This window comes from Pseudophryne corroboree, chromosome 2 (genome assembly GCF_028390025.1).
Source record: "Pseudophryne corroboree isolate aPseCor3 chromosome 2, aPseCor3.hap2, whole genome shotgun sequence".
In the NCBI taxonomy this organism is placed as follows: domain Eukaryota; kingdom Metazoa; phylum Chordata; class Amphibia; order Anura; family Myobatrachidae; genus Pseudophryne; species Pseudophryne corroboree.
In genome coordinates, this window is record NC_086445.1 from 917,200,209 (window position 1) to 917,218,366 (window position 18,158).

The 18,158-nt window shown below is 44.6% G+C and overlaps 1 protein-coding gene across 2 annotated transcripts in view; it reads right to left on the bottom strand.

Annotated features, from left to right (window-relative positions):
• Positions 1 to 652: 652 nt before the first annotated feature.
• The window catches only part of SMTNL2 (smoothelin like 2), a 202,373-nt gene continuing 184,867 nt past the window's right edge, over positions 653 to 18,158 (bottom strand). For both annotated transcript variants that reach the window (XM_063956136.1, XM_063956135.1), the window contains exon 9: positions 653 to 9,030. In XM_063956136.1, coding sequence (XP_063812206.1) covers positions 8,904 to 9,030 — 127 coding nt within the window. In that variant the 3' untranslated portion in view covers positions 653 to 8,903. The remainder of the gene's footprint in view (positions 9,031 to 18,158) is intronic.

Here is an 18,158-nt window from a genome sequence, read left to right on the forward strand (position 1 = left end):
ACGGGAATAATGTAAAAAATATTTTTATTATAGGACTCTGCTTCTATGGCTCACTACCGTTGCCATTGCTATTCTTCCTTCCCTGACAAGTTTGAAAGTCAAATGTGACATCTTTTCAGGGAAGGGTGGGAAATAGCAGTACAGGTTGAGTATCCCATATCCAAATATTCCGAAATACGGAATATTCCGAAATACGGAATTTTTTGAGTGAGAGTGAGATAGTGAAACCTTTGTTTTCTGATGGCTCAATGTACACAAACTTTGTTTAATACACAAAGTTATTAAAAATATTGTATTAAATGACCTTCAGGCTGTGAGTATAAGGTGTATATGAAACATAAATGAATTGTGTATATGTACACAAACTTTATTTAATGCACAAAGTTATTAAAAATATTGGCTAAAATGACCTCCAGGCTGTGTGTATTAGGTGTATATGAAACATAAATGCATTCTGTGCTTAGACTTGGGTCCCATCACCATGATATCTTTATGGTATGCAATTATTCCAAAATACGGAAAAATCCGATATCCAAAATACTGCTGGTCCCAAGCATTTTGGATAAGGGATACTCAACCTGTAGTACAAACTTCCCATTTTCCACGTTGTCTGCACACACTGATAAAAAACAAAGCAAAAAAACCCCACAAATACAAAACAGAAAACTGTATTAACATGTATATTTTGTGGTTAGGACTAAGGTAGGACACACCACAATGGTAGAACATGGTTAATGACAGCTCAGCCACAGTTTTTTTTTCCTTTTAATAAACTTTAATACCGCTGTACAAACAGGTCTATACATCCATAAAATCTCAGCTTAACAGCAGACACTATAAAAGTTGATAATACTTTATTTTACAATGCATTCTGGGTAAATCTCACTAACTGGGGAACCATTACAATTTAATTTTCCTATTATCTTTGGTGTTACGTCCTTTCATGCAAAAATGTATTTTCTGCCTATTACAGAGCACTGTGGGCCGCCCTGGGGCTACGGGTAGAAGACACTCATGTAAAAGGGAAGTATTTGTTTCCTGAAATCTCAGTCATGGCCATTGACACCTGTAAAGAATTTTACGGACCGTTGACAACAAAGTATTTTTTCCGTGTACTATAAGACCACAATGACATGTTTCTACCTCACCCCATTCTGTCATAGGCTAAGGGGGAGATGTACTAAGCAGTGAAAAAGAGAGAAGTGAGTCAGTGGAGAAGTTGCGAATGGCAACCAATCGGCATTGATGTAACATTTCTAATTTGCATACTATAAAAAATATTCAGAGCAGCTGATTGGTTGCCATGGGCAACTTCTCCACTGGCCCACTTCTCTACTCTTTTCACAGCTTAGTACATCTCCCCCTAATTTCCAGTACTGAATGGTCAGATCAGCGTTACTACAAACAACGTCACGTAAAAGATAAGAATCTCACAGATACATGCTTATTTTAATAAAAAATATTGAAATTGTAACTGTACTACTTACAATTCAAAACAAATATTTTCACAACTGACACTTTAAAAAAACATTGTTTATGTTACTACCAACATATCAAAAAACTTTATAATTTTTGCTTTCAAAATGATTATAATGCTTAGGCATCCCCAGCAATAGGCAACATGGTGCGATAAATATAGAACCAATGTGACGCCTAATATATTACTAAACAAGCTTTTCTTTCAGTGGTGGATAATTTAAAATGGTTCAGTGCACGTTTAAAACTTAATGCTAAGACATATTTAAAATGTTACAATGCAATTCACAAAATTGGATTTGGTGCTCCTGGGAGATTAGAAAATAATACATGGTGAATTGTCTCAGATAAGACTGATGCAGATTTGGCGTTCGGCGTGGTTTTGCAGAAAACAGGCTTCTACTCAGACAGGCCGGCTGCCCTCTCCTAAGAAATAGGTCTATTACACAGATTGTACATTTGTGCCTGTTGGTGGATGACAAACATAGGAAACATGGAGTTAGTGAGTAATAGTAGATTGCTGAAGATTTGTCATGTGAGAGTTTGTTACATACAGTATTACTGCCACCTTATTAAAATTATCTGTAAAAAGTATGGCTTTACACAGGGCCGCCTTAACAGCATTGTAGGACCTGGGCAAAGTAATGCACTAGCAGCCCTACACACTCATTCATGAGAAATAATTGATTTTTTTTATAAAATACTCCTCTGCGGTCCTGCGCTGCCTCTCCACATGCCCTCATACAGTGAATGGCTGTAAGCACTCTGATTGGTGGATGGCTACAGCCATCATACAGTCAGCCATTCACTGTCTGACTGCAGGCTGGGAGGTAGGTAGAGAATGTTGCCTAGCCGCTCTGACTGTGTGACCACCACCCGCCTATGCTTCAAGGCCTCTAGAAATGTGGGGCCCAAGGCAGCTGCCCAGTGTGCCTATACGTTAAGATGGCTTTAGCCCTACCCTCATCAATAAAAGTCTTCAACACAGATGAAAAAAAAATATATATATAAAATAAGATAAGCTATGCTTTTAATATACAAAAAAAAGTTTGTGTGTGTGAATAAACGGTCTACAGATGGTAAACATAATAAAGAACAGAGGGGAGATGATCAAAAGCCTAAATATAATTATAAAAAAAATGCTTTTACTTAAATGAGAATTAAAACTAGTCTCCTAAGCAAGGCTTCACAAAATAGTCATAAGTTTCACAAACTCCAAACATACAAGGTTTGAAGATTTTAAAGATTTATCCATTTATATCTTTGCCTCTGGAAATGTCGCTATTTGTCATTTTATACATTTAAGGCAATGTCCTGTTTTTCTGCTCATACTCTGGGACATCTAAATGTAATAATTATTCATAACAAACATTAAACATGCAAATGATATCCACGTTTATTAAACATTGTGTGGCAGGGATTGTGCTGCATATTTAATTCACCAAATCAGTACAGTGTAGGACAAAGTAAGGGCCCTACACACTGGCAGATTTCATTGAACGATATGAACATTCTCGTTTATTAATAAACGAGAACTCGTTCAAATCGTTCAGTGTGTAGGCACTAACTATTAATGATGCGCGGCCCCGCGCTCGTTTGTCGTTGGTGCCCCGTCGCTTATGCATGCAGGCCAATGTGGACAATATCATCCATATTAGCATGCACTGTTATGGAGCCGGGTGATGGGGGTGGGGGGGGGGTGTAATGGGGGCAAACTTCACTCCCTCCCCCCCTCGACGGCACATCGCCATATGTGTAGGGCCCATTAGTTCATCTGCTCGCCAGAAAGGATTTTAAAATGTTGGGAAATATGAATGTGGAGAACTAAACCTTGCCTGCAGCTCTCTGGCCCACATAGGACTACTGCTCCTACCGTGTAGCCAGAACTACAGGGGAATTCAATGCATCACACCTAGCCACCTACAGTACTACTGTATATTACGGTGAGCCACTACATTGTGTTCAGCATACAATACAAAACACAAGTAAGACACCAGTATCACCACTCCCATGGGTATAAAGTGATTTCTCTGAGATATTCTGAATACTTAAACTTCTCCAAAACCCCCCCACAGATGATAACTATCGCCATAGGTAATGAACTGAAATAAATGCCGTTAATACTACACAATAAACATCATGACCACAAGGTGGCCCCAGATCCTCTCTTGCATTCATTGAAAATCACATTATCTAGAAGGCTTTCATCCCTGAGGTACATCACCCCGTTTCACTGCTGTGAAAATTTACTTTTTATAGAAAACCAACAAGAGAAAAAAAAAACCCCAGTTCATTGTGTTACATTAACTTTAACAATGGCTGTAGAATCTGATTATATATTAGGAACATATTTGCTTCTATTAGTTTGAGATATGATATAATGGCCCTCATTCCGAGTTGATCGCTCGCTAGCTACTTTTTGCAGCTGTGCAAACGCTGCCCACGGGGGAGTATATTTTCGCTTTGCATGTGTGCGATCGCATGTGCAGCCGGGCGGGACAAAAAGTTTTGGGCAGTTTCTGAGTAGCTCTGAACTTACTCAGCCGCTGCGATCACTTCAGCCTGTCCAGTCCCGGAATTGACGTCAGACACCCGCCCTGCAAACGCCTGCGTTTTCCCTATCACTCCCAGAAAACGGTCAGTTGACACCTACTAACGCCCTCTTTTTGTCAATCTCCTTGCAAACGGCTTTGTGAATGGAATTGTCGCTAGAAGCATTGCACAGCAACGATGCTGTTTGTACCCGTACGACGCGCCTGCGCATTGCGGTGCATGCACAGTAGTAACCTGATCTCTGCGCTAATCGGCAGCGTGCGATCAACTAGGAATGAGGCCCAATATCTAATATTTATCTCTAAAAGGGGTTCAGTATGAGTTACTGGCATCCCGGCCACCAGTATGCCGGCAGCGGGGCAAGTGCTAGAAAGCCCGTTGCAGGCTTGCTGCGCTCGCCACTCTGCGAATTGTCGTGGACACCCACAGAGGGAGAATAGCCTGTGGCGCCGGTATTCCGACAGCGGGATTTTACCCCTAGTTGGGATTACGGCATCGGCATTGTGACCGCCGGGATTCCGACTACCAGTATTTTAAACCGCTTCCCTCAAGGTACGGTGGTAGGGGGGTATCATTTTTAAACAAGAACATTTTCTCAAACCTCTCCTCAAGTTTGTGCTCTGTGACAGGCTCTTCCTTTTACCATCACATGACATGCTGTGACCTTGTGGCAGCCATACTTATTTGTCCTCCAGAGACAGAACAGGAGGATAAGAAAAAATGACAAAATACACGTTTAAAAGAAAATAACCCTACAGTTTGGGATTGTTGCCATAAACCCGCTTGTCCGTAAGAAATAGTCACATAGGGAAAAAATAACAGAACTATGACTTGTTTGATGTTTGAAGAGAAGCTAAGCAGCCCTTTAGTACAAGATCAGCTTTATCCTAGGCACAGACAATACAGAAGAGGTCACTGTGTTAGCCGTAAGATAGATTCTGTGGGTGAATGACTTTTCAAACAACCCCCTCCAAAAAACGCATTGCATAAAAGGGGATATATTTAACAGCTGACTGTATAGGAATAATTACAAAATTACAGTCCAGTCTTCTGGCAGATACAAGGTGTAATGGGAACCACAAACGTAAGCATTTCTGGAACATGCGGCTAACCCTTTGGATAACTAGTGACTGATTGCCCATAGTGACAGGTACACTGTACTTGAATAAAGTAGGACGAGATCAGTATCTTGCTGGTAACCTGGATAAATGACATGAGCAGATTCCTCCAACCAGGGCAACAAGACGCCTGAGAAACAAACAGGAGGCTGCTTCTAGTCACTTGACTCCCCACAATCACAGCTGCTGACAGATGTATATCTAAGCAATTCTATTAATATCCCCCAGACTCTCGGTGTCCTGTTTCCAAAGCATTGCCTTTCTCCCTAGGACTTAGTAAGTGAAAAGCTACAGGGACCACTTAACCCATTACACACTGGATAGGTCTTAATTTACTGCATCTAGCCCAGGGCACATCCTCTGAGAGTGCCAGCAGTGTTACAGTGATAGTTACATAGCGAAGGTGACAGGCCTGTCCATTATCTGAAGAGCCCCAGGTTAACACTTCTCCTGGTGATAATCTATTAATAACTAGGATTTGGTACTAGATCCTCATAGGATACAAGCTATAATATCAGCATTTGACTGCTATCTTCTTACCAGGATATTCTGTATCTAAAGGACTTGGTACTCAATGGTTAATCGTAAATTCTTGAAACCAGATGTAAACAATTTTAGAACTTCACATTTATTTGGTTTGTAGAAAAATAAAAAATGAGTGGATTAGTGGTGTGTTTTTGCAGACTATATTCTCTTTTGTATTTTTAAAGTGAGGTTTGTTGAGGGACATTGCTCATGTGCCAAATAAAAGGGCCACGCACCTTTATATAGCGGAATCTGTGGATATTAGACATTACAGCTGCTGATGGGCTAGAGGTCACACTGTATTACAGTTATAGCCGTATGACTATCTTGCAAGTGGTTACAAATTTGTCATGAAATAGGAATGAGGAACAAACGTAGCCACAAAAAGAAGGACTTTATAAAGGGGATTCTCTTTTGTGGGAGGTTTATAGGGGTCTATACATGAAGCAGTGAAAAGTGTGGAGAAGTGAGCCAGTGGAGAAGTTGCCGATGGCAACCAATCAGCTGCTACGTATAATTTTTTAGAGTGCACTTTAAAAATGTTACTTCAACATTGGTTGCCATGGGCAACTTCTCCACTCTTTGCACTGAATGAGTAGCATGAATAGACTTTCAATTTACTAAGCCTTGGATGGAGATAAAATGGACGGAGATAAAGTGCCAGCCAACCAGCTCCTAACCAACATTTTTCAAACACAGCCTGCAACATGGCAGTGAGGAGCTGATTGGCTGGTACTTTGTCCACTCCAAGGCTTAGTAAATAGACCCCATAGTCTGTTCCCACCCCCCAGTACATATTTATTGAGCGACGTGTACACCGGTTAGATACTCTCGCTAATTGCTCACAATTGCCCTTTTTGGTTTTCATAACCACAAAAGCGTCGAACTGCCAATATTTTCTTATCAGCAGTCAACAAAAAGCAATCCGACACCACCTCATCCCCACCAGCCTGTCACAGCAAGCTTTACAAGAGGCTGTTCAATAAACCAACTTTCCCTAACCCATATTGATGCTTGCCAAATGACAGTAGAAAAATATATCAGCGCATTAAAAATTCAATATACTGTAAGTACAGGTTGAGTATCCCTTATCCAAAATGCTTGGGACCAGAGGTATTTTGGATATCGGATTTTTCCGTATTTTGGAATAATTGCATACTATAATGAGATATCATGGTGATGGGACCTAAATCTAAGCACACAATTCATTTATGTTTCATATACACTATACACACAGCCTGAATGTCATTTAATACAATATTTTTAATAACTTTGTGTATTAAACAAAGTTTGTGTACATTGAGTAATCAAAAAACAAAGGTTTCACTATCTCACTCTCACGCAAAAAAGTCCGTATTTCGGAATATTCCGTATTTCGGAATATTTGGATATGGGATACTCAACCTGTACAACTGCAGGAGCACATTTGGTTTGTTAAGGATTTTTTTTTTTTTTACTGAACATGGTGTCTCATCACAAATTTAATTTGATCAGTTAAAATTTGATTGTATAAAGATTAATATTATACTTGACCTACCATTACAGACCCATACTGACAAAGTCATGTTTATCCCCCATTGTAATATCACTGGGAAAGCAGCATGAATAACATTTGAGAACATGAGTTCAACATGTTCAGGACAGAAGTACCATCATTCTTAAGGGACCTACACATTTAACGATCTGCCGCCGAGCTGCCCGACGGCGGAGACGGCCAACCCGGCGGCGGGGGGAGTGAAGTTTATTCACACCCCCGTCACCTGGCTCCTTAGCAGCGCAGGCAAATATGGACGAGATCGTCCATATTGGCCTGCATGCACAGCCGACGGGACACCAGCGATGAACGAGCGCGGGGCCGCGCATCGTTCATCGCTGGTGCCTCCACACTCAAAGATATGAACGGTATCTCGTTCATTAATGAACGAGCTCATTTATATCTTTGACTTTTATCGCTCAGTGTGTAGGGCCTATTAGACTAAATGAAACATGCAATATTAAAAACAGGAAGAAAGCAAAAACGAATTCTAAAATAATTGTCCATAACATGAGCCAGTTATCAACCTTCTAACACTTTAGCACGGAGAAGAAATAGATATGTGACAGTCATGTGATAGGACAGATCTTTAAAACATTCTTATGTATTTGTTTATGTTAGCATTCTGGATTGAAGACGTCAAGGAGCTGAAGCCAGGAACCAATGAAGCCTTATGCTTTGTCACCATTACTTACAAATTATATAATGATGTAAGAATTGGAGACCAACACTGGGATATTAGGCTCTGGAGCGTAAAAAGATAAAGGGGCAGATTTAACAACCAGTGATATTTTTGTTATCACTCGTTACAAATGTTAAATGGTGCTCCAGCCAATCAGCTCCTAACTGGCACGTGTTTGAAAAAGGACAGTAAGGAGCGGATTGGTTGGAGCACCATTTAGTATTCGTAACGAGTGATAACAAAAATATCACTGGTTGTTAAATCTGCACCTAGACTTCTCATTCTTTGGTTCATGTTTTAGATCACTTTTATCCCAGGGTGTATTGACTAAAATCAAATAAGTAACAGGACACAGGGAAGACCATGCCCTTGAACAGCTGTCAATCTGCATCAATCCAACCTGGAAGAGGCATGCACAGTCCATACTCCCCAGGGTAGAAGGCAACAGAACGCAAAGGAAAACAGCGCTAAGACCTAGTAAGCAAAAACATCACTTTGTATAAAAACAAAAAACAAAACAAAAACAGGCACAGTCCATCCACTTTCATGAGCGCAAGTGGCTCTGTCTGATAGCACCATAGTGACCGTCACACCAATGGCTCCCTACTGTGAGTCTGTGTCTCTTGCTTTGTACTGCTCCATTTCATTGTCTGCTTCCTGCGGCACAGGCTTGGTGTGATTCAGATAGCTAGACAATGAGCCACCAGGACATCACTCAGACTGCAAGCGTTGTCAAAACAACTCCAGAGGTGACAAAACCAACACACCCACCTCCACCTCTGCAGAGCATTAACTGTAAATGGTTTTATAAAAATAGAGTGTCCCCAGCACCTTATGCACATTCCTGCATTATCTGTCTCTCAGCTGTCGCTGCCTGAGGCAGGCCACTGTGTCAACAGAGGAGAGATGGATGGTGTGTCTTCTGCTGTCAAAGCTGCTGTGATAAAGAGGGGGGATGGTTGTTTGGGCAGTCACTGGGAAACCATGACTAGAACAAGGAGTGTCAGCTGGGAGGTCACTCAAAGCGTCGCAGGTGGTTGTAGAGAGACTGGACATAGGTGAACACACACATGGGGTCCGGCTTCCTGCCCATCATAAGCATGTCCTCAACTTCTATCAGCCGGTCGCAGTGCGCCATTTTCCTGAAATATGAAACAAGACACATGATCAGCTCAAGCAGTTATATATAGAGGCGTCACAAAATTATATAGCAGTTCAAAATCAAACTTCATAGTAAATTGTATCATATATATATATATATATATATATATACACACACACACACACACACACATATATACAAACAAATCTAGAAAACCACAGCACTCGCCACCCCAGAAGCGGGGTGCAATATCTGCACTCACCACTCATAGGGTAGGGTGCATGCAGCCCATGGCCACCAACCCAAATATATACAAACAGAAAGTTCAGCACTCACCATAGCAAGCTCACTTATCCTCACAACATCAATGAATAAATGATGGGGGTTTAGTTAGTGAATTGGCCAATGCACGGAAGCCTGCATCCTTAGTAATTCATCAGCCAGTGTCAGGTGACTAGTGTACCTTTAAAAGCCATAAGATGCATGGCAGATACACATTAAACCTAGTGGGCATGTGTGCAGTATATTATGTGTGATACAGTTGCCAGGTTTTAATTTTTGAGACTTTGTGATAGTGTAGGACCTGCATGAAGGTGGGGTACCTTGGCGAGCGGTATGCAGGTTTCCGTGCATTGGCCAATTCACTAACTAAACCCCCATCATTTATTTATTGATGTTGTGAGGATAAGTGAGCTTGCTATGGTGAGTGCTGAACTTTGTTTGCACATAAATAAATATATATATATATATATATATATATATATATATATATATATGAAACAAAATAGAATTATCTTGTTAGCTTCAATAGGGCGGTCCTAAGGGACCACTTTATTTCTTACAGATCGCTGGGATGTGCTCTTGCCATGTTCTGGCAATTTAAATTAATACGTTAAAAGGAAAAATGAATCTTAATTGCTGCTTGTATTCCAACCATCTATGGTGTGTTCAGAGTTTCTGACTCTGTGTAGTTCCAGCTTTTTCTACATAACTGCTAATTAATAAATGACAGGGTTGTGATGTGCAGCACACACAGAAGTGACGTGGTAAGAGTGTGAGGATTGCACTTGTATCGCTGCTCCTGAACAAAAGAACTCTTCATATCCAACATACACACAGCATCTCACTGTATACCTATAGACTGCAAGCTTGCGAGCAGGGCCTTCCTACCTCTAGGACTGTTTGTTATTACCCAGTTTTGTTCTATCATTGTTATTTCCAATTGTAAAGCGCATCGGAATTTGCTGCGCTGTATAAGAAACTGTTAATAAATAAATAAAATACACACACACACACACACACACACACACACACACACACACACACACACACACAGAGCAAGTTGCAGTGGTGTGGCCTCATGTCCCTTTTGCTTGGGACACATTTGTTACTGGTTAGGAAGGTATACAGTATAAGTTATGGAAAAAATGCAGAGTAAATGTGAATAATAGGCGTTCACAGCGGGTTACATTTATTATAACTGCATACATGACATTCTCAATAACAGACAATTTAAAAAGCCTGCATGCGATTAAATTTCAATATAATTTGAATAGTACCGGTAAGTTGTCACTTATAATAGTCTATATTACTGTAATTCATAAGGCTACTGTAAGTCCATATGTATGATTCCAGCACAAGTGGAGCACCAGATCGCAGTCATCCAGCATGATTTGAAAGCAATGGAAACGCACTGCACACACTAACCTATTATTTAAAGGTCGGTCGGTAACACCTATCTGTTTTCCTTTCTACTGGATCAAGACCCATCCAATTAAAGCCGCATACACACAGTGAAATATAACTACTGATAAGGACTATATAATCCATAGAAAACATAGTATATATTGCACTGTGTGTATACAGCTTGCGATGACAATGCGCAGTCCCGTGGGATCAGTTTTGCAAGGAAAAATAGACTCTGCAGACAGGCCAATATTAACCATATCGGAGGGTCATGCCATCGGCCACAATATAGTCAATATCGGCAGTCAACCTGCATCGCACAGTGTGTATGCGGCTTTAGTCTGGTTTTTTTTGTCTAGGATGGGGCTGACTAACCATTGTAAGAACAGAGCATCCAAAATCTTACGGTCAATGGCTATACTAAAACAACCCACAGCAGCAAAATGAAAGGAACATACTGACAAATGAAAAATTTCAGTTTACAAATAAGTTAAAAGAAAAAGAAGATACGGTGTACTTGAGGTACTGACCCAGTAAGAGCATTCACAGTGATCCCCTTAGTGTGCTCAATGTAATCTCTGGGGGCCAATAGAATAATACTTGTTCAGCTATGCACTTTTCTTCAGTTAAAATGGCACAGATTAACTCAATTAACAAGAATTAGGTTTTTGCATTCTGCTTTCCCTTTAATGGCAATTTTGTGATAATTATCTAGTCCACCTGACTCCTTAATTTAACTGCAGTTAAATAAATTCTATTATTTTTCTTCTTTTTGGGAGAGAGAGAGAGAGAAATGGGACGGTGGTTCTGAAACGCGTTGGGCTCGCAGCACCACACTAAGCAGATGATCTGCAGTACTAGTGCCAAGGCACTTTGTGGATTGTTTTATCCTGTGCCACATTCTTCATGCTTCATTACAAGCGCAGTGACAGAAGTGCACTCCTGACTGTGGATTAGAACTCAAAACCACAGGATTTCTGACACTGGGTTCACCCAGATCTCTGATTACAGAGGATTAATATGGGGTTTTATGAAGCGTTGGTAACAATGCAGCTTGCATCCACCTGCCCTTCATGTGCTTGGATGTAGGCATCGCTGACTGTGTTCAAACTAATTTCCAAATTAAATCCACTAAACCTTTTTTTCTCCTCGATCTATAAGCAAGTCAGTTCAGTTAAAAATATGTATTTAGCCATCAACCTATCCAGGAATAACATACAAAACCCAAATATATATTACATAAGGGATCAGTATGATTTGCTGATGGACAGGATGCCGGCAGTTAGAATACAGACAGCGGCATCCCATCCATCAGAATCCCAACAGCCCCCTAACCCTTCTTTGCCAGACCAAATGCTTTTCTAGGCCATATAAGGCACGCAGGCCAAAGGTTCCCCACCCCTGCACTACAGAAACGACTGTAAAATATATTGTATTCCTGCTTTTTTTCTGTAGTCATTCACTGAATAAACACGGATTAAATCAGGACATTGCCAAGGGGTAGGCAGTGTCATATAAGGACTGAACAGCAGTCCTGGCATGTTAAGTACTTCAGTCCACATTCATGTACATTTACCCTAAATAACAAATGTTATGTTATTCGGCCTGATGAGGTCACAGGGTCACCATTTATGATGTAGCCTGCATGGTTTCTGTTTTTTTATCGATGCCACTGTAGGAACATTCCAGTAATAAGGGCTGGTAGAATCACATTCAGTGAAAACTGTGTATAGCTCATTAGCAGTAAAATAGTAGTGGTGAAATTCTACCCAATATTAGATTTTAAATAAACATCCTAGTGACATTTGGTGGACCCGTTCATTCCAAGTAAAGCATTCGTTACCTCTAAACCCAATAAATAAAGACACGGAGACTTGAATTTGGCAGAAAAATTGCTAGCTATTTATTTGACCCTAACCATAGCAAACCTGTAAATGAAAACTTTGTTAAGATGCCGATAAAGCCGGCATATGGTGGCAGCAAAAAGAACGGCTCTACTAACCTAAATTAACCGTAAAATACTAAAAATTCGAAACCATCCTAATTTTACTACAACTATCAAAAACCGGTAATAGGTGACAACTCCACCCCCACAGTGACTACCCACCGCTCCTGGGTGCCCTGCCGCTGCCTTCCCGGACGGGTGGTCAAGCGGCCAATAAGTCGAGGGAGGTGAGTGCACCTAAACCAAATCAAACTGTAAATCACTACAGCTTACCATACAACCACCAACTGCCGTTCTTTTCCGCCAATAAATAGCCAACGATAAAACCAGCCAACAATTTAATGCCAAGGCACTCCGTGCCAGAAACCTTTACCAACAGGGCGGGAGGGCGGGAAGGCAATTTCACCAACAAGAGAGAGACAAGATGTCTATCCTTCCCTATATATACTAACCCTCCCCTTTTCCCAAAGGGCTGTACTTTCCTTCCAGCTAGGTCCACCCCTCACAAGATGTTTAACTCATTCCTTTCCTATGCTGTCAATTCTCTCTCCTAAACATCCTAGTGACATTTGGTGGACCCGTTCATTCCAAGTAAAGCATTCGTTACCTCTAAACCCAATAAATAAAGACACGGAGACTTGAATTTGGCAGAAAAATTGCTAGCTATTTATTTGACCCTAACCATAGCAAACCTGTAAATGAAAACTTTGTTAAGATGCCGATAAAGCCGGCATATGGTGGCAGCAAAAAGAACGGCTCTACTAACCTAAATTAACCGTAAAATACTAAAAATTCGAAACCATCCTAATTTTACTACAACTATCAAAAACCGGTAATAGGTGACAACTCCACCCCCACAGTGACTACCCACCGCTCCTGGGTGCCCTGCCGCTGCCTTCCCGGACGGGTGGTCAAGCGGCCAATAAGTCGATGGAGGTGAGTGCACCTAAACCAAATCAAACTGTAAATTACTACAGCTTACCATACAACCACCAACTGCCGTTCTTTTCCGCCAACAGCGAAAGACTCCTTCCCAGAGTCTTCGCACCGCCACCATAACCTCACCCTAACTCAAGCAACCCTAGGAACAGATCCTCCAGGAAAAAACATCATCCCCTCATTGGATAGATGCACACCATCAGGCCGAAGAAGGTGACTTTGTCTCTGACTGAATCCTAGGGTGGCGAACCACTTGGCCTCCGTGGGACAACCCACTTCGCCACCGCCCCATTCACCTTCTGCCTGGCCTCCTCAATTTCGCGACCGTCCGTCACACCTTGCCAACGCAACCTTGGCACCATCAAGAAGAACACCAATATACAAGTGGTCCATTCCCCTTCTGCGTGGCCTCCTCAATTTCGCGACCGTCCGCCACACCTTGCCAACTCAACCTTGGCACCATCAAGGAGAACACCAATATACAATTGGTCCACTGCTGCGGCCAAACTTGCCAGATCCTGTATCATGGCCCACCGCATCTCCAAATAAGTCCTCTTCCCCAGGTCGTTGCCACCTAAATAGACAACCAACACCCTAGGGCTAACATGCTTGCTGGCCTGACTCACTAGTCTACTTCTCCACTCCGTCCACATCATCCCTTGCCAACCAAGCCAACGAACTTCTCGAGCCCTGGGAAACATCTGTGCCCCCTGCAAGGCCAACACTGGGCGGCCCAAAGAGTGGCCAACCACCAAAATAGGCAAGTCATCTTCCAACCAACCTGAAGAGGAGGAAAAGGGGTAAAAGTGGTTACTAATCATCTATACCATTGTTTATTTTACTGCATTAACCTGAAGGATCTGCCAAAAAGAAAAATTTTGCTGTCGTATATTGCAGCAGTCTCGGCCTAGCCGATCTGCACGAGCAATCAGCCAATTTGAAGCCTAACATGAACACACAAATGGGAAAGATGAAAATAACAAACAAAAAGGGGGGGGGGGGGGAAGGGGTAAAACATGTAATAACTCAGCTGGAGGTGAAAGCATAAAGACCTGCTGAGGGACTCTGATTAAAACAGATTAGCCGAATTGTGGATTAGAATTCAGTCCGTCAAGTCAGGCAAAAAATTGCAAAATAACTCCAGACCCCCGCTGCCGGCTCATGCCAGCAACGGCGAGTAGCTAATCCCTGAGTAGGATAAAAAGGGGAAGACAAACGAACGCACAACACCATAACGTACTGAACTGTAATAACATGATTAAACGACTGGAATTGACACACAAGTACGCGCGAGCTAACATCTCATGCAACGGGGCGCATATACTGTCTGTGACTTGACGACTTCCATCGCCCCACCGCCTGGATCTTAGCCATGTAAAATCCCGTCGCCGCAGCCGACGTCGCAGCCCCTATGCGGAAGGAATGCGTCCCGAACGCAGCGGGTGGAAGGCCCAAGCTCGCAAGACAGCGACCCAGCATCCCATGAAATAGATACTTCGTCACCGGCAGCCCGTCATAGTGCAGCGGCTATGACCCCCGACCGTCGGGCCGTACTGCCTCATATTGCACTGCCAACCTCACTGGGCAAATGCTCTCCGGAACCAAGGTGACCCATTGACCTCTCCCCACTTGGTCCGTCTTAGAGCGCCGCAATCTGCAAAGCAAGGACTTCTCACCCACCACAACGTCCCCGACCAGCATGCGCGAATCTGCTAGCATAGAAGGCGCTACCAGTTCCGAACCCTAAAAGCCCCAAAGTAAGCTATTGAGCACGCCAAAATGAAGAACAACCGCAATTCAAAACATGGACGACGCGACACCTGTAACCGCCCTGATGACATCCAGCAACAAGGCCGCCTCAATGGGCCTCCTCCTGTCAGGCGGCGTCTGCGCGACTCGCGCCCATCCTTTCATCGCCTTCAATAGAATCCCGCTCTTAGCCACGTCGGGGACGCCCTTTATTCTGCTGAAAAACGAAATCCTGGCTAAGTACCGGGATACCACCGCTCTGGACCTACCCGAAACATACAGCTGCCAAATAAAAGAAAGCATCCTCCGATGCCCACTCTTACCTTGCTGAATTCGTCCTTAAACAAACTCCTCCTACTTGCTCCAAGCTTGCGGCTTAAGCGTGGCTGGCGCGACTGACCGCAACGCAAGACCCTCCAATCCGTTCCGATCACCTCCCAACATAACCGGGAAACTGAACACCATGTTCGTCGGCCTCCGGTGCCAACAAACAAACACTTTCCCACTGCCCTCGTGACGGAGCGTCGGAAATTCCGTTATCCAGCCCAGGCACATGCTGCGCGCGGAACCACACGTTCCGACGTAGGCATGCCAACGGCAAATGCCCCAGCACCCGCAGAAACTACCAGCGACTTCGCCTCTGATTATTTATCGCATGCGCCACTGCCGGATTGTCACATCTAACCAAGATGCTGCGATGAGCCAGCCGATCGCCCCATACCTCCAGCGCCACCATAATGGGGAAAAGCTCCAGAAGCAAAAGGTCCTTCGTTAAACCTTCTCGATGCCATTCCGCCGGCCACGGAGGCCGCGCACCAAGATCCCTCCAGATAGCAATCGAATCCAGAGGCACCCGCTGCATTGGTGAACAGCTGCAACCTAGCGCTGCCTACTATAGGGGCCTGCCATATACACGCCCCGTTGAAGTCCTCCAGGAACGAGGCCCATACGGCCAAATCCCTCTTAATCTCTGAGGACAATTGCACGAAACGGTGTGGTCTGGCACACCCCGCAGTAGCCTTTTCTAGCTTCCGGCAGAAAACCCATCGCCCATCTGGATTACGCGACAAGCAAAGTTCACCATGCCCAGCAAGGACTGCGCCTGCCGCAGTGTAACCTTACGCGACCCCTCAAACCGGCAACTAGCGTCGCGGAGCTTCACCCCTTGTTCCGAGGCCGCCGACACGATCCTGCCACTGTGTCAATCTCCATCTCCAAAAAGGACAAACAGGAGGCCGGGCCCTCTGTTTTATCCTCGGCCACAGGAACGCCGAAGCTGAAAAACCGCGCTCGGATGCTGAAGAGCAAGTCACCGCACTGTAAGGAATATGCCGGACCCGCGCACCGTAAGTCATCGATGTAATGGGCAACCCCGTGACCCCCCGACGACGACTCCACGCACCAATGTAAAAACGTACTAAACCGCTCGAAAATTGAGCATGAAATGAAACAACCCATCGGCAGACCTTTGTCAATGAAATACTCCGCCCCAATCTGACAACCCATAAAACGGAGGTTCCACTGGGCCCGCACCGCACCTCGCTCGCAACAGGCAAGCGAAACCAAAACGAACACCGGAAACAAAAATCTTGCATCCGCCCTATTTGGATACCAATCCAACCACCGGCCCATCGTCTCCAAATTAATTTGCGTTGGAGCTCTGCGGAGCGCTCCTGCCCTAGGCCCGTCTCGGGTAAGTTTGCTTACCCCGGGCCCCCTGACGACTGCCCTTGAAACAAGAGGAGGCTGGGTGGGATCCGCCACATTGCAAGCACGAGTGGCGAAAACGACGCTGCTTGCCGAAGGAATAGGCCGCGTTGTTAAACGCGAAACATTTCCCTGATGCGGCGGCTTGCCCCCCTGCACGGCGGCCGACCTACCTGGCTTGGCCGATCCGCCGTCTGCGCCGGACCCCAGGGCAGGCGACCCTGCGCGGTGCCCGTCTGCCTCCGCGTTCCGTGGCTCCTTAGCCTGTTGCGAAGCCCGAGTGACCTTGAGCCAGACTTCCACGTCCTTACACCCAAAGTCCATGACTTGCAACCCGTCCTGCTTCTCCCTGAATTCCTGGACATATCGACGCCACTCGGAGCCCGAAGATGTGCGCTGCATGCCGTGTATGAGATGCAGGTACCGAACTATGTTCATGCACTCGTCCGGTCTATCCTCCAGGTAACAAGTCGCGAAGACCCAAAAAACCGGCGAGCCAGTTATCGAAGGTACGGAAGGCCTCGGCCCCGCTGCCCTTCTTTGCTGCCGCTGCCCTATACTCCCTCTTCGCATCCTTTGCCAAAACAAACACAAACAACAAAATCCCCCTTGCAAATCTTCCTACGGCAGCTATCCCTCAGCCCACGCATAACTGCCGTGTAGTCGCAGCGAACAACCCCGGGGAAATCACGGCGTTTCTTAGCCCTGCGAGCTTCCTCGCTCAGCCGCCTGCGCATCCTCCGCCTCTTCTGCCGTCCCGCCGCCCTCTTGGCGAATTTCGTCGCCCGCTTCTTCGCCCCAGTCGTACTACTAACGTCAGACGCCGGCGACGACAGAGAAGCCGAAGAGGAGGAAGAGGCAGAACTACGAGGACTAGAGCTCGTGGAGGAGTCCGATACCGACCGTACCACCTCACCTGATATCGCCGACTGCCCCGACACGGTATCCTTCGGCGTGGCAAAACCGACGTCGTCTTCTTCTGACTCCGCCATCTCCACTTCACCGCGATCCCCTGCAGCATAGAAAGGAGCGAAGGACCCAGAAGGCACTCGCGGCGTATGCCGAGCCACTCGTGAGGAGGGCGTCTCTGCCGCGCATCCCTGCCCGACCCGTCCGGGACAATGATCCAGGTCCGCGTCGCC